This window comes from Narcine bancroftii, chromosome 11, assembly GCF_036971445.1.
Source record: "Narcine bancroftii isolate sNarBan1 chromosome 11, sNarBan1.hap1, whole genome shotgun sequence".
Taxonomy (NCBI): domain Eukaryota; kingdom Metazoa; phylum Chordata; class Chondrichthyes; order Torpediniformes; family Narcinidae; genus Narcine; species Narcine bancroftii.
In genome coordinates this window covers 7,065,105-7,089,865 of record NC_091479.1, presented here as the reverse complement: position 1 = coordinate 7,089,865, position 24,761 = coordinate 7,065,105, and the positions used below count along the sequence as shown (strand labels likewise).

Genomic DNA, 24,761 nt, shown 5'->3' with positions numbered 1-24,761 from the left:
AGCCTCGAACGTCGCCTGCCTGGCTGCTGCTTTCCGTGGCTCTGCCGAGCTCCTTCAGCAGGCTGTGCATTGGTCTATTTCTCCAGCTTCCCCAGGTTCCTTGTTCAACCCCAGATACAGAACACAAAGAGTTCTCTAGTGGTCGGCGTGCCTGCTGCTCCAATAAAAGGAAACTTTTAACTGCAGCCCAGTGGGAGCGTCCCTCCCCGTCCAATCAACGCTCTGGAGGGAGGACGGCAAAGGAGAGGGAGCCAACTGTGGGAATTTGGAGCTGGGAAGGCTGGTTGTGTGTGGGGAGTTGAGGGAGACACACTGCTCCTTGTTTTATCAGCCACACCTTCAGTAGAACCAGTCTGACGACTCGCCCGACACATCTCGCCTTCCAGTGACACTCCAACAGCTCGTCATCCCTGCTGGAGCACAGGGGTTTCAGGATCCACGTGCAGACCCACCCACGGCTGCTGGATGCTACACAGGAGCACAGAGAGGTGTTCCTCTTCCTGAAGATCATGTTACCCCCATGACATTTTTCTTTTGTTTGCATTTTTAAATTAATTTTTTTGATATATTTACAGTTAAAACATTGTTGTGGTCGACCACATCGACTCCAGCCCCAGAAACCACAACCAGGGATACTCCTGCAGAAGAGGGCCAGAACCCTGGGCAGATGGCTATTTAGATCTGCAAGAGGTCAGCCCACTCAGGCCCCATGATCAGATTAACCACCCCAGAGATCAGGACCATCGGCCTTGAGTGGAGCCACAACTCAAAGAGCACCCCTCCTCACCCTGGCCTCAGAAAGGACACACTCCCACACCTTCCCTCACCCAGTATACAGACCTCTCTGCTTCTGGGAGGGGGCCCTCCCTCACCCAGCACACAAGCTCTTCCTGGCCTCAAAGAGGGCACCGTCCAATACCAGATGCTCAGACCCCTCCTGGTCTCAGAGGCCTCAGAGAGGGAGACCAGGAACCAATGTGAAAACTAGCCTGCAGCATGGAGACACACGGAAGATGCAGACACTGGAATTTGAAGCCAAACACAATCTGTGGGAGGACCTCCTGTGTAGCTCATGTTTGGAGTCAGAACCCTTCGTCGAAACTGAAAAAGTTACTGCTTGACACGTTGATGCTGCTCGACCTGATGAGTTGCTGCAGCAGGGTGAGTTTCGCTGTGTCCACTCCTCCGTTCAACTCCTCCTGCCCCAGCTGCCCACTATGGAGGACTCTCAAGCAGGATCACCTCCACTGAAGGGACCCACTTCCATCGCCAGATGCCAGGATGGGCACATCAGACAACACACAGCTCCTCCCTGGGATGGGAATGAGGGTCTGAGCCTGTCAGAAGCTTTGCTTGGGGTTGGGTTTGGGCCTAACGAGAAGACCACTCGATCTGGATTGGTAGCAGGACATGGAGTATCATCACGTTGTGCACTGGCGCATCTCAGCCCGCTCCCGTTCACACTACTGACCCATGACTGCATCGCCAGATACAGATCCAACAATCATTAAAGTTTACAGATGACACAACAGTCGTCGGCCTCATCAGCAACAACGATGAGTCGCTCTGCAGAGAGTGGAAAATCTCGTGAAATGGTGCGAGAGGAACAACGTGAATAGGATGAAGATGATCGTGGACGTCAGGAGGACCAGGAACGACCACCCTCCACTACACATCAACAACTCCATAGTAGAGAGAGGGGAGACACCAAGTTCTTTGGAGTTCACTTATCGTGGACATTCAACATCTCCTCACTTGTCAGGAAAGCGCAACAGCAACTGCACCTCCTGAGGAGACTGAAGTGGGCAAGGCTACCGGCCACCATCATGTAAACCTTCTATAGGAGCTCTACCGAGAGTGTCCTGGCCAGTTCAATCACAGTGCGGTACGGTTGGTGCAGAGAAACAATCCACAGGACCAGAAGAGTGGCAGAGAGGATCACTGGAGCCTCCCTCCTCCCCATTGATGTGATCTACTGGATCGTTGTCTGAAGAGGGCGCACAAAATCAGTGAGGCCCCCTTCCACCCTGCACACAGCATCTTTCATCTGCTCCTGTTGGGGAAGAGATCCAGGAGGATCAAAGCCAGCACCACTAGGCTGAGGAAGAGCTTCTTCCCACGGACAGTGAGAATGATGAACGACCTAAAAGAACTTCTCACACTAACCATGTGATACTTTCATTTTTCATGAAACGATATTTATTTTCCAGCGTATGCTTTGTTTGTCTGACTGTGTATTATGTCTGGTTGTATGTCTGCATGTTTTGTTCCAAGGACCGGAGAACGCTGTTTTGTAGGGTCGTATTTGTGCAATCAGATGACAATAGACTTGTAGGGGAGGGGGGGTTGGTGAAGGATTATGCGTCACCAGACTGGTGCTGCGTTCTCCAAGGGGAATACCATGCACCAAACTCTCCAACACATGCTCTGGTTAATTTCCAAATGCTAACTGCAGAGCTCATCAAATCTGTTCAAGGTCACCTGGGAGGCAGAGACCTTCCTTGGGGTGGGTCCAGACGAAGCCCCAAACAGTTGCCAATTTAAAAACAGAAGTTGGGGAGAAAGGGTATTACGCAGGGGATGTGGCCTGGGCTTGGGGGAGCTGGTCTGCTGGGGACTCATCTTCAGACCAGTTTCCAATGACTGTCCGATGGGGAATTGGATCAGTAACATGGCGATGCCCCCATTTCCGCTCACCCACAGACTGGCTGGGTCGGTGGACCATGTGGCGTCACATGCACACAGCTGAGTAACACGGCGGTCACAGCAATCCAGTGGCCTCGAGATGGTCGTGATTTCTCAGCAGCAGTGTTGGAACGTCACAGGCTGATGTGGTATCGGCAGGGTCCTGGACAACAATGTCCGTCAGTTAGTTGGAGGGGGCTCAGAGGATTCCCCAGGATGAGGGCTGGACTGGAGGGCTCATTTGACAAGAAGAAACTGGTTTAGCTGAATTTTTCTTTCCCAGAGCAGAGGAGGCTGAGGGGGGAGGCTCAGAGAGGTTTATGAAATCATCAGGGGGCATAGATAAAGTCACAGTCTCTTCCCAGGGTAGGGGCACAGATTTAAGCTAAGAGTGGAAAGATTGAACAGGAAGCTGAGGAACATCCCCTTGATACCCCCTTCTATCATCGAGTACCCTCTCCACCCATGTTATGCCCTCTTCTATCATCGAGTACCCTCTCCACCCAGGCCATGCTCATCAAGGACACCCACCACCCAGATCATGCTCTCTTCTCACTGCCACTATCAGGAAGGAGATACAGGAGCCTGATTACATTACAAAAACAGCTTCTTCCCTTCCGCCATCAGATTCTGAACGGACAATGAACCACTGACATGACCTCACCTTTCTCTTTTTGGCATATTTAAAAAAATCTTGTATTTACGGGTTGTAATTTATCGTCCTTTTTGCAACTTGCTCTGTACAATATTGCTGTCACCAAACATCAAATTTCATAACCTGTTCACAACAATAAACCCATCTCTGCAGTCCCTCAGGTCAGTGTTGGGGAAGAGGTGGAGGGGGGAGGGAGACTCATGTTGGCCACAGACTGCTGAAGGTAATGGGTGGAGAGCTTTAGCACATCACCTGGCCACCCCTCCTAGGTGAATAAGGCACAGTTCTGTGGGTGGGGAGACAACTGCAGGTCTCAGAGCAGGAGGGCCAAAGACACCCACTGGTTCCATTGCATTCCTTCGTTCCCATGTGGTTGTATCCCGGGATGGGTCACAATGACCCCATTTCCTCTCCCAATCTCTTCGTCGACCCTGCTCCGCCATTCAATGAGATCATGGCTGATCTGATGATTGGCTCATCTCCACCTACCTGCCTTCTCCCCACATCCCTTAATTCCCGTACTATGTAAAAATCTATCCAACCTTGTCTTGAATACATTTGCTGAGGTCACCTCCACTGCTTCAATGGGCAGCGAATTCTAGACTCACTGCCCTCTGGGAAAAGCAGTTCCTCCTCATCTCCATCCTAAATCTACTCCCCTGAAACTTGAGGCTCTGCCAAAAATTATTTACAGATTGAAAACCAGTCAAAGTTTCTTTGTCACCAATCTCCGTACATGGTTAGTCATTTCAGTTTACACCATTGTACATCTTGTCGTCACTCCCCTCTCCATTGTTTGAGGGGCTCCTTCCCCTCGGTTTCAGCCCCTCAATGGCTCAGTAACAGAAGAGTTCGACACTCTCGCTTGCCAAACTTTTTTTAAAAAACAAAAAATAAACATTTTCAAAACCCCAAGACTGCAGCAGCTGCCAGCACTGAGTTTCCACAGCAAAATTTGAATTCTCTCTCATCTTGCACCATCTCAGAACGGCTGGAGGCAGCTCAGAGTCAATCCAATGTTGACTCATCATGTATGGCGATGTGGCAGCTTATTTGCATGCAGCAATCTCTCTCACTTGCAATCGTGTGGCACTCAGAGGCCCTTTGGCCAGCCTTATCCATGCTGTCCCTTCTGGGCCAGTGGCCAACGTATGCCTGAGGTCCCTACACAGGCATGTGGAGCCACAGAAGGGATGCACAGCTCCATTCTCAGAAGAGCCATTTACACAGAAGAGGATGACTCCACAATTCCAACTCTGTGTCAAATAAAGTCAGTGTATGTTGGAGCAATGAAGGCGGAAACATCTCTAGAGGCCACATCACATGTTCTGTGGTTCCAACAGCACTGAGCTCTGGCATAATTTCCAGCGCAAACCGCCCAACTCAGCTTCTATTTTTAAAATGCCTTTTCCAGAGCGTTACTGAGGCAGGAGGGAAACTGTCATCCAGGCCCCAGCAGGACACAGGGGAGGGAGGGCGGGAGGCAAGGGAATGATTGTATCAGTCTGGCCCCTCAACAGTGGGGCGGAGGGGGTAGGCGGTGAGAGGGAGAGAAAGAGTGCAGGAGAGAGAGAGAGAGAAAGAGTGAATGAGAGAAAGTGCAGGAGAAAGAGAGGGAGAGAGAGAAGAGAATTTTTTGACAAATTTCCATTTTCTGGTTTGAGATCAACAACCCTGTTTCCACATTCAGTGAGGTTTGTCTTGGACGTTGCCATGGCAGATCACAGAACCAAATCCTTGGACCAGAAGTCTCCAGCAGACAGCAGGCTGAGAAATGCATCCCCACTGCCTTATGGGAGGGGGAGATGGCGTGGAGGTGATGGCGTGGTGTTGCTTTGGTGCAGTTTGTGTGCACCATCACAGCCCCTCTGTTTGGGAGCGAAGATCGGCACGACCGATTCACCCTTGCATGGAGTTTGAAAAGTTTTCCAGGAACTTTCCCTGTGGGAAAGGAAGTGAAGGGTTTCCTGAACAGACTCCAGTTTGTGTGATACATTGGAAGATACAAAGTAAAGACAGTGTGCTCATAGGAAGTGTGACAGTGTGCAGAGAGTTGTTTAATGAGGCAGCGGGGGGTGGGGTCATCACCCCACACACGCAGGAAACCAATAAACAGCTGGCTTGTCGTTACAGAACAATCTCATAAATGGGGCATGACAGGAAATTGGCAGCTAAACGATGGGGGGGGGGGGGGGGGGGAGGGGAATGGCTCCTGTGCTCAACATGAGAGAGCAAGGGGCAGCACCACCTCAGTGGTCCACCTCATACTGGTCCCACAGCTTGTTCAATCCTGACCTGTCTGTGTGGAGTTGGCACGCTCTTCCTGCGATTGCACATCTCACAGATACATGCTGGTCGGGAGTGAACTGTTGCCTGGGGATCACCCCTGGAGTGAAGGGACATAGTGGAATCTGGATAGTGGCACATAACAGCATGGGGGTGAAGGAGCGCCTGATGGTTAGCAAGGGCAGTGGGCCAAAGGGCCTGCGACTGGGCAGTGCCACTCAAGGGGCTGAAGGGCCTGTTCCTAGGCTGTGCCACTCGATGTCCCAGGGCCGTACCGAGGGAGTGCTGCACTCTTCCAGCCACTAGACCATAAGATATAGGAGCAGAACTAGGCCATTCGGCCCATCGAGTCCATTCCACCATTCCATTCAGCCCCACTCCCTTGCCTTCTCCCCATAACCTTTGAATCTGTTCAGATATTTTCATGTCTGCTAAAATACACCCAACGACTTGGCCCGTGGCAGCAAATTCCAGAGATTCACCACTCCCTGAGCTAAAGAAATTTCTCTGCTTCTCTGCTTTAAATTGATGCCCTTCAATCCTGAAGTTGTGCCCCCTTGTCCAAGACACCCCTACCACGTGAAACAACTTTGCCACATCTACTCTGTCCTCGCTTTTCAACATTCAAAATGCTTCTATGAAGATCCCCCTCATTCTTCTGAACACAAGGAGTTCAGTCCAAGAGTCATCAAACATTCCTCAGATGTCGATCCCTATCCTGATGAAGGGCTCAAGCCTGAAATGTTGGTTCTGTATCTTTATCTTTGCTACATAAAGGACACTGTTTGACCTGCTGAGTTTCTCCAGCATCATCTTTTTACTAATCCCTAACCCTCTCCAATGCCAGTCCAGGTTGTACCTCATTAATGTGGCAACATTGGGACCTGGCCATTGCCAGACCACAGAAAATGTTGGAAATCAGAAAACAAGGGCATTCACAGACTCTGTCATTACTTTAAGCTTGTGGAGGTACCTAATGGCAGGGACAGACCCCATGGTAAGCTCCTACTGGTTGCTGTGCCCACCGCACCCAGCTGGCCGGCCGTCACTAAGTCTCTCCGCCATACCCTGCTGGCCAGCTGTTGGTAAGTGTCCCCACCACGTCCTGCTGTCCGGCCTGCAGTGAGTGTGCCCACCACGCCCCGCTGGTCGCACGCCTCTCGCTTGACGTCAATGGTGGGACCGTGCCGGTTTCTCCCCCACTCTTGACCACAAGAAGACCCTTTCCCCGTGCAGTCCTTCCAGATGGAGGAAGATTTGTTTGCACACCACTTCTATTTGTTCTGAGGAGGCCGGAGCGGGGCAATGCAGATTCTGCCATGCGTTGGGCAGAAGCAGTTTGATGAGATGAGTGTATGGGAACTTGTGGTCCTTTCAGTACCCTGTTCTCCAAGTGTGGCCTTACCAAGCCCATGTCTTTATGATGAACAAGATGCAAGATGATGTGCACCTGCAAACCCCTCCTGTGGCCCACCCACACCAAGCTGTTGAGGTTGGGTGTGGACCACTAAGGTTTCGGAGTTAGGTGTGGGGGCAGGATTCCCACGGGAGAGGCTGGGTTGTGCATCTGCCGCCGTCTCTCTGGGGTTGTTTGAGGGGATGAACAGCCTTCTGCTGGGAATCATTTACTCTCCTCCACCAACTTAGCGTCGTCCACACACAGACGGAAGGAAAGGGAGGGGCAGGGAGCAAGGAGGTGAACCAGGGAGGGGGGAGAGTGGATGTACTGGGGAAGTGGGAGAGGGGAAACAGGTGGGCACATGGCGGTGAGGGAGAGGCAAGGGGGGTGGAAAAGAGGAAAGAGTGGTGTGCCAACCCACATGTTCTTACTAAAATAAACAAAACCCTTCCTACCTCGTAACTCTCTTTCATCAAAGTGGCTGCCCAAGAGTCTCCTTAGCGACCATAATGTTCCAGCCTCCACCACTATCCCTGGCAAGACATTCAAGGAACCTACAATCTGTGTAAAAAAAAAATGACCTCTGATGTCTCCCCTAATCTTTTCTCCCTTCACTTTGCACTCTGGTGTTTGCTACATCCGCTCTGGGAAAAAGGTGCTGGCTGTCCATCCGATCTCTGCCTCTCAGAATCTTGTTGACCTCTATCAAGTTTCCACTCATCCTTCTATGCTTCAAAGAACAAAGCCCCAGCTCTGCTAACCTTGCCTCATTTATTTCCCAATCCCGGCAACATCCTCTGCACCCTCTCCAGAGCTTCCACAACCTCCTGTCATGAGGTGACCAGAACTGAACATAATTTTCCAAGTATCTGACCTCAGCTCTTCCACAATCTCACTTCTCCCTCAAACCTTCCTTGTTTGCTATGCCAACAATCACTTGTGCTCCCACCTCTGTCAAAGCGAATCCTCTTGCCTGTCTCCCCATCACAAGCCCCCGATGGTCAGTCCTTTGTTCAAAAGGCTGACGTCACTCCTTCAGTACCATGCTCTGGAAGAGAGACATACTCCTCAAACACACTGACAGAGCAGATTCAAGCCTCCCCACCTGTCCCACATGATTCTTGTCACTTCCTGGTTATCTCTGTGTGCCAAAGACGGCTGTGGAGGCCAAGTCATTGGTTAGATTTAAAGCGAAGCTGATAGGTTCTAGTTTAGTATAAGGCAGGAGTGGCCAAACTGTGACTCAAGAGTCAAATGTGGCTCTTTGACATATAATGTGTGGCTCGCAGAAATATGTTTGCTGAGACAGGAATCATATGAACCAGTGCTCACAATGGTAGTCTTAGTGGGCATGGGTGGCGATTGCGGTGCATGTGGGTGTGTTGCGGGCAGTGAAGTTAACAGATTGTTAGTGGGATCAGGGCCGCCCACCCTTCAGAACTCTTGACGCCTTGAACTCAGTATGTCTAGATTTTTTGATTATTGAAACTATTACAAATTAGCAGTTTAAAAATTACATTCATGATTAGATATTATTACATGCATATATTTCTTAATATTTATATAAAATATTTGTAACAAAATGTGCATGTAAGAGTAAAAACATGTATGTAATGTTTTTTCATGTCTTGCAGCTCTCAAACATCTAAAGTTTATTGTATGTGGCACTTACATGAAGCAAGTTTGGCCACCACTGGGGAGAATGTAGAATGGGGTGGAGAAGAACATGTCCAGCAGAGTCGATGGGCCAAAGGGCCTATGCCTTATGGGTCTGAATGGACTTGTGTCCCAGAAGTGAAGCAGTTGGTAATCCTACCTTAGCTTCCCAAAGCAAAGCATCTGGTTTCAGACTGGGACAGAGATCGAGCGAGAGGGGGTGGGAAGGCAAGAAATCAGCTTCAGCTCAGAAAAATTGCCCACTGACTTCCAAGTTTCTGGAAATTAAAAAAGAAACACAAAAGCTGCAGATCCTGGAGGAACAGCAGGTGACTGTAGTGCAAGACGATGTGATACCAGTCTTGTCATTGCTCCTGGGCAGAGAGTCACACACCAGACCAGGGCCGAAATAGTGGGGGCAGAGAACAAGGGGCAGTGCACGATTTCACTCGGACACCTCCAACAACTACACCAGACACTCCTGCCTGCCCCCATGAGCGCTCCAGCCTAGCCCACAGCCCTCAGTTTAACCTCGAGCCTGGCTCCCAGGCCCAGACCACTGCTCCAGCTGGGCCATCGGGCCCAACGTGTTTCAAGCGATCCATTTCCCAGCCATATTGTGTCTGAGCCAGTGGAGTCCAACTGGAGCTATGGGGTGGTGTGTCAGCGCGGGCCAACGTGGTGTGAATCAGCCAGGTCTGGAAGTAGGCAGGCCACACAAATCCTGTGTCAAAACAGCCACAGAAACCCCACAGCAGTTTGTCATTCATATTGAGCTCAGAGGATGTGCCAGTCGCATAACCTCTTCTGCTCACAACAGACTCCACAAAACCTGATTGGCCCAGACCCTTCAGCTGGGTGGAGGGAGCTGGGGTGGGGGGGGGGGTGTGGTGGGGGGTGCTGAATCCATAAATACCAGAATCTGAGGCCATGGTGCAGACAACATTGTCCCACCTGCCCACAATGGGCCTGGCTCCTGGGCTTGCAGTCTAGTGCCTGAGCCAGCAACCAGCCTCAGGTATGGCAGCTGAGTTGGGGTGGGGCGCCACCGATCACGCCAAATTCGTGATGCTCACCCATGATTGGGCTCGGACATCGGAGACTGATGAATTACTGGCATTGGAGGTCCAGTCCCCCATGGATGCTCAGAATGCCCCTTGTCTCCAGGGCCAGCACTGAGATCTTGTTACTTCAGGCCTGAAACAGACAGTGCATTCCCACTCTGAAAACATCCTCTGATGTCTTCCCAGGACAAAGTCCTCTTGAGAAAAATACCAGACAGTTGTGGAAGTGAGGTCGTTGGGTGTATTTAAGGCAGGTATTCGATTAGTCAGGGCATCAGGGTTACAGGGAGAAAGTTGGGGAGTGGGGCTGAGTGGGTGGATGGATCAGCTCATGATTACAGACGTCTGGGAGTCTCTGGGCCAGGACTGTTCAACATGGAGGGGGAGTGTTTTGTGATGGGAGTGAGACTGCAAGGCTGTGCATTGGGAGCACACAGGGGCTCCTCACAAGCCACCCACTCAGCTGCCTATCAGCCATATACTGCCCGATCTGTCCACATGGACCTCGAGCCACTCCCATCACACAAAAATTGGAGCAAGATGGAAGTTTGCAGGAATCTGCAGTGAAAGCTCCCTGAAGATTCGATGACATCCATGCCTCCAGATACAATGGAGGGATCGGACTGCCTGTTCAGGAACACCCAGTGCAGCGTTCCAACGCTCCTGTGCAGTGCTGAGGAGCTGTGAAGAATGGGAGGAAACCCACGCAGACACAGGAAGAACGTAGAAACTCTGTATGGAGAGTGTGGAATTTGAACTCAGGTCCCGGCCACTGGTGCTATAACAGCTGCTGTTAACTGTGGCACCTGTCAGGTGAACGTGCAGAGTACCACTCGAAATAGCTCGAGGCCTCGGCCTGACATTTACCTCTCAAGGACATTTAAAACCAGTCTGCTGTTGTATATGGGATCTTGGTGTTTCCTAATTCCCACACTGCCTCAGCGTTAACACTGCCAAAGTATCTCTTCAGCTCAAAGGGACAGTCAAAATACTACAGAAATGCAAGCTGGCTTTCCTGGCTGTTACACTGGTCTGCGAGGCACCACTTGAGCGACAGCCATTTCCAGTTACGATCGGAGACCTGCAGGAGCCACAAGGTGCAAGTTGCTCTCCACACGAATGGGAGGCTTCAGGATGTCACTTCCAGGGGCAGGAAACCCTCCGGAGGAGACCTTTTTGTTAGCCTCTTCCAGGATTCTCCTGCCCCTGCCTCAACCAGGAATCCAAACGTGAACACTTGAGCTTCACAACTTGACATGAGGAGGTTCCTCATGCCCTACCCGATTCTAAATGTGTTACAGACATCCGGTTTGGCTTCCGGCTCACAGCACTTCTGCAGGTTGAAACCATCAGTTAAAACTGTCAATATAATGTGACTTGAAGTGGGCAGCCCAAGATTAAACTATTTTAACTGAGGACTTTTTGGAGCTTCAAGTCAAGTTTATCTTCACTTGACTGTACAAGTGCAACCTGACGAAAATGTGCAGCTGAGGTCGGGACACAGTCATGTTTACTGTGGGTGGGGTGTTCATTGCCTCCGCACAGACCCACTGCATCCACCACTGCTGCCTTGCACACGTTCCAAGCACAGACCCAGGTTGCTATCTGTTTCCAGGAAACCCTCTCCTCCCCCACCCCATGGATTGGGAAGGGAAGCGGGAGAAGTTTCTTCAGCCAGAGAGGGGGTGAATCGGTGCAATTCACTGCTACAGACGGCCGTGGAGGCCATTGGTTAAATTTAAAGCAGAACTGATAGGTTCTAGCTTAGTACAAGGTTCTGGGGAGAAGGCAGGAGAATGGGGTGGAGAAGAAATATACTTCAGCCATGGTCAGCAGACTCAATGGGCCAAAGGGCCTATGCCTTATGGGCCTGAATGGACATGTCCCAGAGGTGAAGCAATTGGTTATCCCAGCTCAGCTTCCCAAAGCGAAGCATCTGGTTTCGGACTGGAATGCAGTACAGGAGGCAGAGCTTGGGACAGACAAGAAGTTAGTTTCAGCTCAGAAAAACAGAGGGGTGTCTTCTGATCTCCAAAACATTTCCAAGCCTCTGGAAATTAAAAAAAGAAACACAAAATCTGCAGATGCTGGAACTCAGCAGGTCAGACAGCATCAATGGGTGGGAGTGCCCAGTGAATACAGAGTCGATGTGGCAAGGACATTTCCCATAGTAGGGGGTTTCTCGGACAAGAGGGCATAACTTCAGGATAAAGGGTGCCAATTTAAAACGGAGATGCGAAAAAAATTTCTGGAGTGTGGAGTCTGTGGAACTTGTTGCCACAGGCAGCTGCGGAGGCGAGGTTGTTGGGTGTATTTAAGGCAGAGATGGACGGGCATTAGTCAGGCATCAAGGGTTATGGGGAGAAAGCTGGGGAGTGGGGCTGAGTGGGGGGGTGGATCAGCTCGTGACTCGAATGGTGGAGCAGACTCGATGGGCTGACATCTTGCGAACCCTTAATCTGAGAGGCAAAACTTGGCTTTGGCAACTTTTGGGATGAGGGAACTGTGCATCATTTTGGTTCTGTGCTTTTGGACAGCTGAAGAGTTCAACCTGTCAGCATGAGTGGTAGGAGGGCACCAGCAGGAGGTGGGGACAATCCCAATCCCTCCTGTATTATGGATTAATAATCTCAGAGAACGAGACTATCTCAGGATTGCATTCTGACTTTTCATTGCCCAACTCAGACAGAAGCCACATGTGGAGATATGGTCAGAGAGAGAGAGAGAGAGAGACACTGCAGATTTAACCCTTTGACTCCCTGAAAGCAGACAGGTGGCAAATTATCCCTCAGGAGTCGGAAAATAAGCACCAAAGGAGCCACCAATACAAGTTTTTCCGTGAACTGGAAACTCAAAACTTTTTTGGGAGCTCAATCTCCTTCACTTTGTTGATATCCACTTCCTATGTCCCCACCCCACCCTGCATCCCATCTCTCTCTAAAACCCCATCAATGCACTCTGTCAGTTTTTCCCTTACACCATGAGAGCAGAACAGCAGTTCAAGAGAACACCCAGGCCCCAATCCTTTGACACACCCTGACATTCCCCTGGATCCAGGGTGGAGATATCTCGCTGTGCCATTCTGAGAATGAAGGGAGTTTTCAGTACCACAGCTCCTTTCAGGATGAGTAATGTCCCGCCAATTCCTCCAGAAACAGGTTCCTCATGCGTTTTTTGGAATAGATTTTCCCAGTGGGTTTATTCGGGGCTTGACTTTTCCTTGTGTCCCTAGTCCTGCATTCTTCTCCATCAAACCCTCCATAATTGGAAGATCTCCATCAGGTGGATAAATAAAAGGTTCCCACTGAGAATGGTTCAAATGCAGCACCCTTCCTCTTCCCTTCCCACCCTATTTTTTTGATTTTCAGTCGTCTGGGACTGTACTCACTGGAATTTAGAAGATTGAGAGAGGAATCTTATCGAAGTACATACAATTATGAAAGACATAGATAAGATAGAGGTAGATTGGAAAATTGCTTCCTTTGGTGGAGAAGATGAGAACTAGAATCGCCTCAAGATCCAGGGGAGTAGTGTATTTTGATTAATATGGTTCATAATGTGAAAAGTTAAAAAAATTAAAAACAAAAAATCCAGGGGAGTAGATTTAGGACGGAGATGAGGAGGAACTGCCTTTCCCAGAGGATGGTGGATCTGTGGAATTCGCTGCCCATTGAAGCAGTGGAGGTGACCTCAGTCAGTATATATAAGGCACAGTTGGATAGATTTTTACATAGTAGAGGAATTGAGGGATATGGGGAACTGGCAGGGAGGTGAAGAGCCGATCATCAGATCAGGCATGATCTCATTGAATGGTGAAACTGGCTTGATGGGCCGGATGGCTCCTATTTCTTGTTCGTAAGTTCTTCCCAATGGAAAGACTTCAGGGTGCCTGCTGACAGGAAGGCTTATGTCGCTGAGGGATGGAGCTGAACCACTGAAATATATGCCATTTCAGCCAGCCTGATAAGATGATTCAAAGCACTCTCAGTGAACCTGTTGCTGAACAACTGTCTGAAACCTTAATGTATTCAGGTGTGGTCACAACCTCCACAGCTCAACAACAGTGTGACACCTGAGAAACAAGCAAGTCTGCAGGCACTGTGATTGTAGTAAACACACAGTAAATGCTGGAGGAACTCGGCCGGTCCAGAGGAGGTAAAGATATAGAACTGACATTTTGGGATTGAGCCCTGCTTCAAGGTGTGAGTAAAACGCAGGCAAGGTGCCTGAACTCAAATATTTTACTCATACGTCGAAGAAAGGCTCAGGCCTGAAATGTCGGTAATATATCTTTACCTTCGATGCACGCTGCGAGATCTGCTGAGTTTCTCCAACATTGTGATACCTGATTATTGCAAGGCACAATCTCAACAGCAAGGGAATAAAGGGAGCCTTACCGCTTGGCTTCCTCCAAATGACAGAGGTACTCGTAGGCAATGTTTTGCCTCCGTCGTTCATCCATCTCCTCGGCTGTGAGACGCTCATTATCCAACACAGCTGGAAAACAAACAGTTACAGAAATCAAAACACTGGAGGAACACCGACCTGGGTCAGTGCAATTTGACTCCACAGGGCAGACACGGGCCCTTCAACCCACCAAGCCCATGCCTGCCACTGCACTTGTCCCATGCACAGCCTTTGCCTTGGGATTCAAGTGCTTGTCCAGACACCGTGAGCTTCTGCCTCGACCACTCCCTCAGGAAATGTATTTTGAAAAAGCGCATTGCTTCCCAATACCATCTGCCTGCGCTGGGTATGTCCAAGACCCGCGGACCAACAGGCCAAAACACAGCTCTGCAGCCGGGAGATGAGATCTCCCCACACCAGAAAAACCTGAACCAAGACACCGATCAATAATTTGAAGATGGTTCAAGATTCCTTTACTGTCTTGTAATAAAGACAGGGCAATATTACACAAAATTTGCTTTAATCTGCTGTAAGGCAGACAGATTCGCCATCAGCAGAAATTACCTGAAGTGTCTCTTGCACTCAGAGAAAGAGAAGCAAAAGAGAGATCCCCCAGCTTCACTGAGTGTTCATGGATTTGCCTCCAGCGCTCCCGCAGATGCACAGAATCCAGTTCAAACTATCAGCAGCCTAAACGCCAGATCTGAATGTCCGGCACGATCTGCAAGCCTTCAGCACCCTCTTGCATCCCAGTTCCGATACCTGGTACCCCCTCAGCCAGTCTCCGTTTCTGGGTGTGAATTCCTTGCAAGTTACCACCTTCGTTCTAGAGATGTAGAATTGGAAATTGGATCACCTTGAGTGGGCCGTGGCGCCAGTGTACGTTAGGCCAATCCAGGTCCTCACCGGAGCAGTTCCTTTCTTTTCTCTCGAGGGGCAGTGGATCTGGAAGAGGGTCTGGATGCACAGTAGTGACTGTCCCCGCTCCTCAGTTGGGAGGTCGAGAACTACAGCAAAGATCCAGGGGTTCTTCTGCCCCAAAAATCCACCAGCTTCTCGATGCTGGAAAACCTCAGCTGGTCAAATTTATAAAGCAAAGATAAAGACAAAAATACCTTGATGTTGGTTCTGTATCATTATCTTTGCTCTTTAAAGGAGACTGTTTGACCTGCTGAGTTTCTCCAGCGTCGTGTTTTTACTTCAACCGCGGTGTTTGCAGACTCTCGTGTTTCACTTCCAGCTTCATGATCTTGGTGCCAAAAGCAGAGTTTCGGACCAAGGTGACCAACCAGTGTCACAGAGTGGATGGAGGTCACCAGTTGGATTCTGATCAGTGCTCTGCCCCTGTAGAGTTGTCCTGTCCTCTGCCCTTGTCAGGTGGTGACATTCACTTCCTGCTTCTGCCAGGTGACTGATTAGGCTTTGTGGGATGTGCTGTGATGGAATATCTCATAGCGGAGGGGAGCCGTTCCATCTCTCTGGCATCAGGACCGTGCTTTGCTCTGTTTTTAACGTGCTGGCTCTGCCTGAGGGTGTCTGTAGAAAAAGTGTTGTTCTGCAAGGCATCACAACATGGCAGAGATCTTGCAATCCTGAGCAAGCACTGAACCTCATTCACAGACGTGGACAGGAGACATGGCCCCCATGTCCATTGCCACCTTCGGTCTATTCTTTGGAAGATCTTAGCTAAGGCATCAGCAATTGTTCTGTGCCCTGCAGGCAAGGGAGGGACAGGTGGTTCTGACTCCTGCCGCCTGCTCCAGCATTTCCTTATAATTATCAGAGATGCTGCTGTAAGATCCTGTCTGGGATTGACTGCGAAGTTTATTGACTCCACCTGAATACAGCAGGACAAGGTGATTAGAATTTTGCAGAAACCCGCAGTTTCCGCACAGCACAAAAGGAGCTCGGAATACTATTAACTATTTCATCCCCACATGGAATGGATGAGGGCAAAGGCGTGACAATGCCCTTTCCCAGATCAGATGAAGTAATTGGTTACTCCTGTCCAACATATATTGTCTGTCTGGATGTGTATCTGCGCGTTTTGCACTGAGGACCGGAGAATGCTGTTTTGTTGGGTAGTAATCCGATAATAAACTTGTCTATTCTTCAGGGGCTCCCAGTGTGGGTCGAGCAGTTCTCCAATCACAATCCTGGGTCATCGAATTTAAAGTGACTCAGATGTGGACAGAATGTTTCCACCATCTGATTATTGTTTACCTGGCCAGAGTGATGGCCCATCCAGGAAATTAACCTCTTTCCCAGCTCTGATGAAGGGTCTCAAACCAGGAATTACTTTTCTCTCTCCATAGATGCTACCTGACACGTTCACTGTTTCCAACATGTTTTATTATGGTGAGGTAAAAACACAAATGCAGGAGAAACTCAGCAGATCAAGCCGTGTACTTTATATAGCAAAGATAAAGATACAGAACCAACGTTTTGGGATTGAGCCCTTCATCAAGGTATGAGAAAAATGTTGGCAGGTGCCCGAATAACATGGGCAGGGGGGTAGGGGGAGGAGTACAGGGCCACAGACAGGAGGTGGATAACAGGGGGAGGAGGGGATGGCTCTGTGCATGGCGAGGGAAGTGGGTAGAGAGCTGGAGGAAAGAAGACAGAGGACGGGGAAGAATGGGGAGTGGGCTAGTAGACACCAGAGAAGTCGATATTAATGCCACCCAGTTGGAGAGAGCCCAGACAGAAAATCAAGTGTTATTCCTCCAATTTATGGGTGGTCTTGGTTTGATATGACATGAGACGGAGGATGGACACGTCAGCATGGGAGTGGGGTGCAGATTTGAAATGGTTGGCCCCTGAGAGATCCCTGTCACTGAGGTGGACGGAGAGAATGTTTATGGTGGATGCTGGTTTGGCAGAAAAGAAATGTGTTGGGCTTCCTGTGGGGCGGCACTGATTGGATGGGATGGGTAACGCCCATTTGAATGGCCCACAGACATCCACGAGGAGTGTAGTACAGACCGAGCAAACACAAGAGGAAACTGATGGAAACCAAGTGAAGGGAGAAAAGTTTTGCACAGTGAGTTGTGGGTGTCTGGAACGGGTGGCGGTGGAGGCCTACAGCACGGTAAAATGACCTTTTGGCCCACAAGCCCATGCCACCCAATTGATCTACAACCCCAGCACATTTTGAAATGTGGGAGGAAACCAGAGCCCCCGGGGAAAACTCACACTGACAAGGGAGGACGTACAAACTCCCTACAAACAGCATGGGATTCAAATCCCAGTCCTGTCGCTGGTGTTGCAGCTATTGCTCTAATCACGGACGCTAACCGTGCTACAGACACAGGTATGTGGATGAAAGAAAACTGGAGGGTTACAAGGTAGTACTTTTTGGTAGGAATGTGTAGGTTGGCACAACATCGAGGGCCGAAGGGCCAGCGCTAACCTAGTAACCAAAACTATTTCCTGATTGCTTGCATGTTCACCCTGACTGTTTAATCAGCAATGGGTTACGTGAGATAGGTCACTGCCAGTTTACAGGCATTGGGTGTCAATGAGATAGTTGTGGCAGTTACACTCACACACCCTCCTTCTTGCTGCTACTGGGAATTTACCTTCAATGTAATGACAGTAGCTGGTTAGCATGGACCAGGGAAAACAGGGTAGGGCGAGTCAAATCTGTTCCCAAGCACCTCGGAGCACGTTGGGAACCTGTGGGAAATGAAAGAGGCCGAGACAGGTGCAGGGATGGAGACCTCACAAGGTCAAAGAACTCTGCCTCTAACCTGTGCCATCACTGCAGAGAGTACTCAATGGATAGTGTTACAGCCTGGACAAGGTATGGTCAAAGGGTCAGTGGCTGGGCTGGTTCTCTCCGTGCCTGCAGTCACCACCTTCCCACATGGGGGAGGGTGATGGTGCTCAGATTTAGTCTGCTCAGTGGCATGTCCCAGATGTCCTTGTACTCTCCTGCTTGCCCATTCACAGTATCTGGCAGTGTCCTCCAGGGCACCTCAATCTCTCTCCACACTCCTAACCTGCCCACACATCTCCTCCAAACACACTATCCCAAACCATATTGCCTACAACTTCATTACATTATTAAAATTCTCCCACACTTATCTCTCTCCGATGACCCTCTCCCCGACTGGTCTTGAACCCTGCTCCTCTTTACCACCCCCAACTTCCAAAACCATGGCGTCTCAACGTCATTATCACCACTGGCTGTCAATTCTAGAGGAATCTAAGTTTTACTCTCTCTCCTCCCCACTAATCTTAATCCAGGAATTACTTTCACTTCTCCAACCCCTGGATTCTCTGATCACCAGTGGCTTCCTGTGGAGCCTCTCTCCACCCCCACCACCCCCTCTCAACCCACCTCTTGCTTTTTCTCCACTCATTTCTCTCTCACTCCACCCACTCTCTCAGGGACTTGAGCAACTCCTGGAGGGGTGTAGTGTAGTTTCACTGAAATTATACCAGAATTGAAAGAGTTAAATTACAATAATGTGATTTGCTACCCACCCTGGGGTGCCATACCTAACCCAGTAAATTTGTTTAAATTGGAATACCCAAAAGCAAAGGGGTGATCGAGCTGAGGTATAAATTATAAATAATTGAATGATTCAAGATCTTGACTGAGTAACTAATGAGGACGCCCAACCTGGAAAACAGCCAGATGATTGGAAATTTAGAGAATTGCAAGGAGAAGGCCTTTTCACCCGATTCTGCTTGGGGAAGTGAAACCTTGACCTGGGACTTCAACACAAAACTGCCGAGGAGGGAGATCAATTGAAAATTTCAAATCAGACTTCCATGGAGTTAAAAAAATTACAGAATGAAGTCAATGTAAATCCACTCTCTCTCTCTCTCACTGGGGTCACAATGTTAATCTTTCTCTCTGAGACAGTTATTCCAACTCTCTCTTTCTGAGCCACAGTTACTCCTACTCTCTCTCTCTGGGACACAGTTACTCCTACTCTCTCTCTCTCTGGGACACAGTTACTCCTACTCTCTCTCTCTGGGACACAGTTACTCCTACTCTCTCTCTCTGGGACACAGTTCCGTTACTCCCAGTCTCTCCCTTTTCCCCCCACCCCCACACAGAGCCCAGCATGTCTCTGCATTTTCCCGCCACCAGACAGCCTCACCCAGGAAGCTCCCCTTCCCGGGAGTTGCTACCCACCCCGGAGTGCCATACCTAACCCAGTGCACTGAGCACCGGTACCCACCCCGGGCGCCAGAACTCCAAACTCAGCAGCTGAGGCAGCCAGCAGAGGAGCTGCCCACATGCACCAGACACTCCTCCCAGAGGAGACACTGGAGGAGGGCGAGGCCAGATGATCAGTTCAGTCGGGTCAGGCTGCCAACCAGAGCCTCCATCTTCCAAAAACCGGTTCCCCTCCCAACCCACACTATCCAGCAGGTACAGTAGTTCCCCAGGTTAGACCCATTCCCTTGGGTACAATTCCCCGAGGTCCCCCCGGGTACAGCTCCCCAGGATGGACCCTGATATCCAGCTAATTCCCCAGGTTAAACCTGTGCCCTGGGCTCCCCAGGGTGGACCCTGTTCCCCAAGTTGATCCCCAGGTCAAATCCCATTCCCCCCAGCTAGTTTCCCAGGATGGACCCCATTCCCCTGGGTACAGTCTCCCAGGATGGACCCCATTCCCCTGGGTACAGTCTCCCAGGTTGGACCCCATTCCCCTGGGTACAGTCTCCCAGGTTGGACCATCTCCCCCCCAGTACAGTGCCCCAGGTTGGACCCCACTCACCTGGGTACAGTGCCCCAGGTTGGACCCTCTCCCCCCGGGTGCAGTCCCCGGGTTGGACCCTCTGCCCCCCGGGTGCAGTCCCCGGGTTGGACCCTCTGCCCCCCGGGTGCAGTCCCCGGGTTGGACCCTCTCCCCCCCAGGTTGGACCCTCTCCCCCCCCCCCAGGTTGGACCCTCTCCCCCCCCCAGGTTGGACCCTCTCCCCCCCCCAGGTTGGACCCTCTCCCCCCCAGGTTGGACCCTCTCCCCCCCAGGTTGGACCCTCTCCCCCCCAGGTTGGACCCTCTCCCCCCCAGGTTGGACCCTCTCCCCCCCAGGTTGGACCCTCTCCCCCCCAGGTTGGACCCTCTCCCCCCCAGGTTGGACCCTCTCCCCCCCAGGTTGGACCCTCTCCCCCCCAGGTTGGACCCTCTCCCCCCCAGGTTGGACCCTCTCCCCCCCAGGTTGGACCCTCTCCCCCCAGGTTGGACCCTCTCCCCCCAGGTTGGACCCTCTCCCCCCCAGGTTGGACCCTCTCCCCCCCAGGTTGGACCCTCTCCTCTCCTCTCCCCCCCCCCCCCGGCACACTTCCTTGTGCTGAATCCGCTCTCTCCCAGGGCACTTACAGCCATAGTGGGGTCTGGGGGCTCCCAGCCCGTCCGCCTCGTCGGATGTGGACATTGAGTGAGCCTCGGCGCCTTGCTGAGCACGGGCAGGGTGCTCGGTGTGGACGCGGGCGGTCTCGGCGCTTCCTTCCTCTCTCGCTCCGTGGGGCTGGGTGGAGCCGCCGTCCGCCTCCTCCTCGCTCCCTCTGTTGCCCTCGCTGTGTATTACAACGCGCCTCTTCGCTGCTGCTCCGATCCCGGCCACTGTGCCCTGGGCTTGCGGACCCCGACCAACGGGGCTGCTCTGCCCTTTCACTCGGGACGGGACGGGACGAGTTGCTGCAGCCCGAGCGGCGTCAGTGCGTTGGGAGAAGGGGTCCCGGTTCGGGCCGGGAGTCTTGGCACCATCTCCCTGTGACCCACCCGGGAGGAATCCGCCCCGGTGATGTCTCTTGATCCCCGTTGCTCCAGCTTGTCCTGGCCCGCCTGGAAGTTGAAGGGTGAGCAGAGGCAGGGCCGTCACTTTGCTCAGGTTCCAGCTCAAGACTCATCCCTGCAGCAACCTCACATCAGGGGCCACAATGTGGCGCAGTTGGACACATTGTTGCTGCTTGCAAAGCGTGGGGGGGCTGCCCCCAGGTTGGACCCTCTCCCCCCAGGTTGGACCCTCTCCCCCCAGGTTGGACCCTCTCCCCCCAGGTTGGACCCTCTCCCCCCCAGGTTGGACCCTCTCCCCCCAGGTTGGACCCTCTCCCTCCCAGGTTGGACCCTCTCCCCCCCAGGTTGGACCCTCTCCCCCCAGGTTGGACCCTCTCCCCCCAGGTTGGACCCTCTCCCCCCAGGTTGGACCCTCTCCCCCCAGGTTGGACCCTGACGGGGAGTCCAAGTCAGAGGCGGGCAGGAGTCTTCTTAGCCCGAAGGGGTTTCGGTTAAACAGCACCATGACTTGGTGATTGGAACGAGGAGGCTCTCACTGGGGACCCTCTTCCCTTCGTGGAAGCTTTCGGAAAGATTCAGCTCATGGCCGAATCAAAGTTCAAATGTATTAGCCGGCTGAGGTTACCAGAAGGAAGCAGCTTTGAGTATGTGATTACAGACACAGTGATAATTAAAAGATTTGTAACCAACATGTACATCAAGCTGCAGGAGAAAGAGAACGAGGAAACAAGCGGTAAACCCAAACAGAAGTGAGAACAAGATCTCAACATCAAGATAAAGAATAAAACTTGGGAAAAGGGAGGCTCAGGAACTATGAGAAATACAATAAACACGATACAATATAATTGGTTACACAGGCTATATATCACGCCCCAAAGTGAAATAAATGGGACCCAACAGTATCAGATAGATGTTTTCGCTGTAAGAAGGAAATGGGAACAACAGGACATGCAATTTGGGCATGTGAAAAAGTGGGAAAGTTTTGGGAAGATCTAAACCAGATATTAAATAAAATCACAAAAAGCAACATCCCAAAAAATCCAGAGATCTTTCTTCTCAGTGACATAAGAAGTAAAGAATCAGGCCTCAATTTGGATGAAGATTTATGATGATAGCCTTAGCTGTAGCAAAAAAATGTATTATGTCAACTTGGAAATCAGAAGAGAGCCTGAGAGTAGAGCAATGGGACATAGAAATGATAAGTGCATTGGAAAAAATAACATATAATTTTAAAAAATGTCACAGTCTTCGAACAAATTTGGGAACTGTACATGGAACACAACGGAGAGGGCCTACTGCGGACCTCCACCCCCTAAAATGATAGAATGAGAAGACGATGAAATGAACTGACCCAGTGTGGAAAAGTAGATGAACTGACCCAGTGTGGAAAAGTAGATGACACAATTTTCTTGTTTATTTTCATTGTGTGATGACATGGTTTAATGGGTTTATTGTAGATGTTGAACGTTGAGTGGATGGGGAGGGGGGTGGGAAGGAAGGGGGGAAAAGGGGAGAAAATGACTCTGTAAATTCAAGAGGGAAATGTTTGTGTGTATTTTGGTCAATATGGTTCATAGTGTGAAAAATAAAAATTTTTTTAAAAGTTCAAATGTATTGTGTGAGTTACACAACATCACATTAGATTCCTTTTCAGGTTGGATGAATGTAACCAGTGAAGCCCTTCAGAGATCGGTCGTTAGCCTCAATGATTTACTATTTACATTAATGACCCACAGCATGTGAAGTTTCCAGTTTTGGCAATCAGACAAGGGATACTGTGATTCTGCAAAGGATATGGACAGATTCAGTTTCTGGCCAAGATTAGGAAATGGAGTTAACTTGGGAGGCGTTGTGGTGTCATGCACTTCAACTAGAGGAATCAACAGGTAGATCATTATGAAAAGGGAGACTGGTAATGAGTAAAATTCAGGGGATCTTGGTGTTCTAATTTTAATTTAGACACACAGCACATTAACAGGCCCTTTCAACCCACGAGCCTGGTGCTGCCCTAATTACACCCAATTGACCTACAACCCTCAAACCCCAGAACTTTTTTGAAGGGTGGGAGGAATCCAGAGCACCCAGAAGACACCCACATAGACATGGGGAGAAGGTACAAACTCCTTACATACAGCGCAGGATTCAAACCCTGGTTGTTGGCGCTGTAACAGCTTTGTGCTTAACTGTGCCACCAGTCTCTTTTTTTTAATCTTTTTTAAATTTTTTTTAATCTTTTTCTTTTTTAAAAAAAAATATTCTTTTTCCCCCCCCCCCCCAACCACCCGCCCCCCACCCAGCCTCTCGCCGAGCGAGTGGCTGCCGCTCCCGCTCTCCCTCAACTCTGCCACCATTCTCGTGCATAAATCACTTTAAGTTTGGTCGACCCAAACCTTTCAGTGCATCGAGATGTCCGTGAGGGAATGACTGGGTACATTTCAGGCTGCAACAGTAATACATATTGTTGCGGCCATTGCAAGGGCTTTGTGGGGAAGCACTGGAGACGTGGGCCTTTCTGCTTCTGATATTGAGGAGCTGCTTGTAACGTGACACCCAGTTCTTAATCAATATTCACACTGAAGGGGAGCCAGTAGGAGAGAGGGCACCGAAGGCATCCTGATCAGGTCAGAAATTTGGAAGCCCCTCAGACAACCCAGGGGACCACATGAGTGGCATTGATATTCTGTGCACAAAGAACGTGCTGACACAATTAATGTATGGAAACAATGATATTGTGAAGTTAGGCACAGTATAAAAATGAACATGTAATATAGCAACTGTTTAAAAAGAATGTTTAGAATGTACAATGGGAGTGCTTCTGCTGGTGTGGACTCGGGAGAGTGGGGAGCGGAGACAACGCTCTTCCACTGTGTCCTATATACACGTAATAGTTGAGACTATGTAAAAGTTGAGCTCCCTAGTTTAGGCCCTGGCCTCCCACCCATCCAAGCTCCCAACAGCCCAACTGCAGACTCCAGACGCCCACCTATCCAAGCTCCTGACACCCCAGCTGTCCACCCATCCGAGCTCCCGACACCCTGGCTGCCTGTCCATCTGAGGTCCTGACACTCTGACCGTCCTCCCATCTGAGCTCCTGTCGCCCTGACCGCTGACTCTCACCCAGGTCCCAGTTGCTTGCCCATCCAAGCTCCTGATGCCCCTAACAGACTTACCTCCTGGTCGGCTGCCCGCCCATCCAAGTCCCCAACACCCCGGCCGCCCACTCATCTGAGCTCCTGACGTGGATTCTCACCTCGGATTCATCCAAGCCCCTAAGTGATTTACCAGCTGGTCTTGCCTGCCCATCTGAGCTTTTGAGGCCTCAAATGACGCAGGTAGTTACCGTGGTCAAAAGTAGTATGTGTGTAAGCCAATCCCCTAAATTTTACCCTAAAGATAGCTCCACAAAATTTGACGATTTCATGCATGGATATGGTAGTTGTAATACTGATGGTTCTGTACAGTTTAACTGGCCCATAAAAGAGACCAACAATTTTTTTTAATGATCCTAAAACCATCCCCAAGATGTTGGTGCCCATGCGGACTCTGGTGGGGGTGGGGGCATCAGAGCCTGTGTTGTGTTTGCATGTTCTCCCAGAGACTATGTGGGTTTCAAAGTGTAGATTGGGAGATTAACTATCATGTGGGTAAATGGTAGAAAGTAGGAAGAGTTGATGGGATTGATGTAGGATGGTGTGAATTTGAGCTTGACGGTCAGTATGGACTAAATGGGCCGAAGGGCCTGACTTCATGCTGAATAATTCAATCATTGACTGGAGGCAGGACTGGAGTTTTGCTGATGAGGCAGTCCAAAGCAAGGGGCACCCATGCTGACATTAATTTAGCAAAG

General features: G+C 50.5%; 1 protein-coding gene across 1 annotated transcript in view; it reads right to left on the bottom strand.

Moving 5' to 3' along the window:
• The window catches only part of iqgap1 (IQ motif containing GTPase activating protein 1), a 73,227-nt gene extending 52,452 nt beyond the window's left edge, over positions 1-20,775 (bottom strand). Inside the window, 2 exon segments of the mRNA XM_069902412.1 lie at positions 14,143-14,242; positions 20,498-20,775. Coding sequence (XP_069758513.1) covers positions 14,143-14,242; positions 20,498-20,552 — 155 coding nt within the window. The 5' untranslated portion in view covers positions 20,553-20,775.
• Between the last annotated feature and the right edge of the window lie 3,986 nt (positions 20,776-24,761).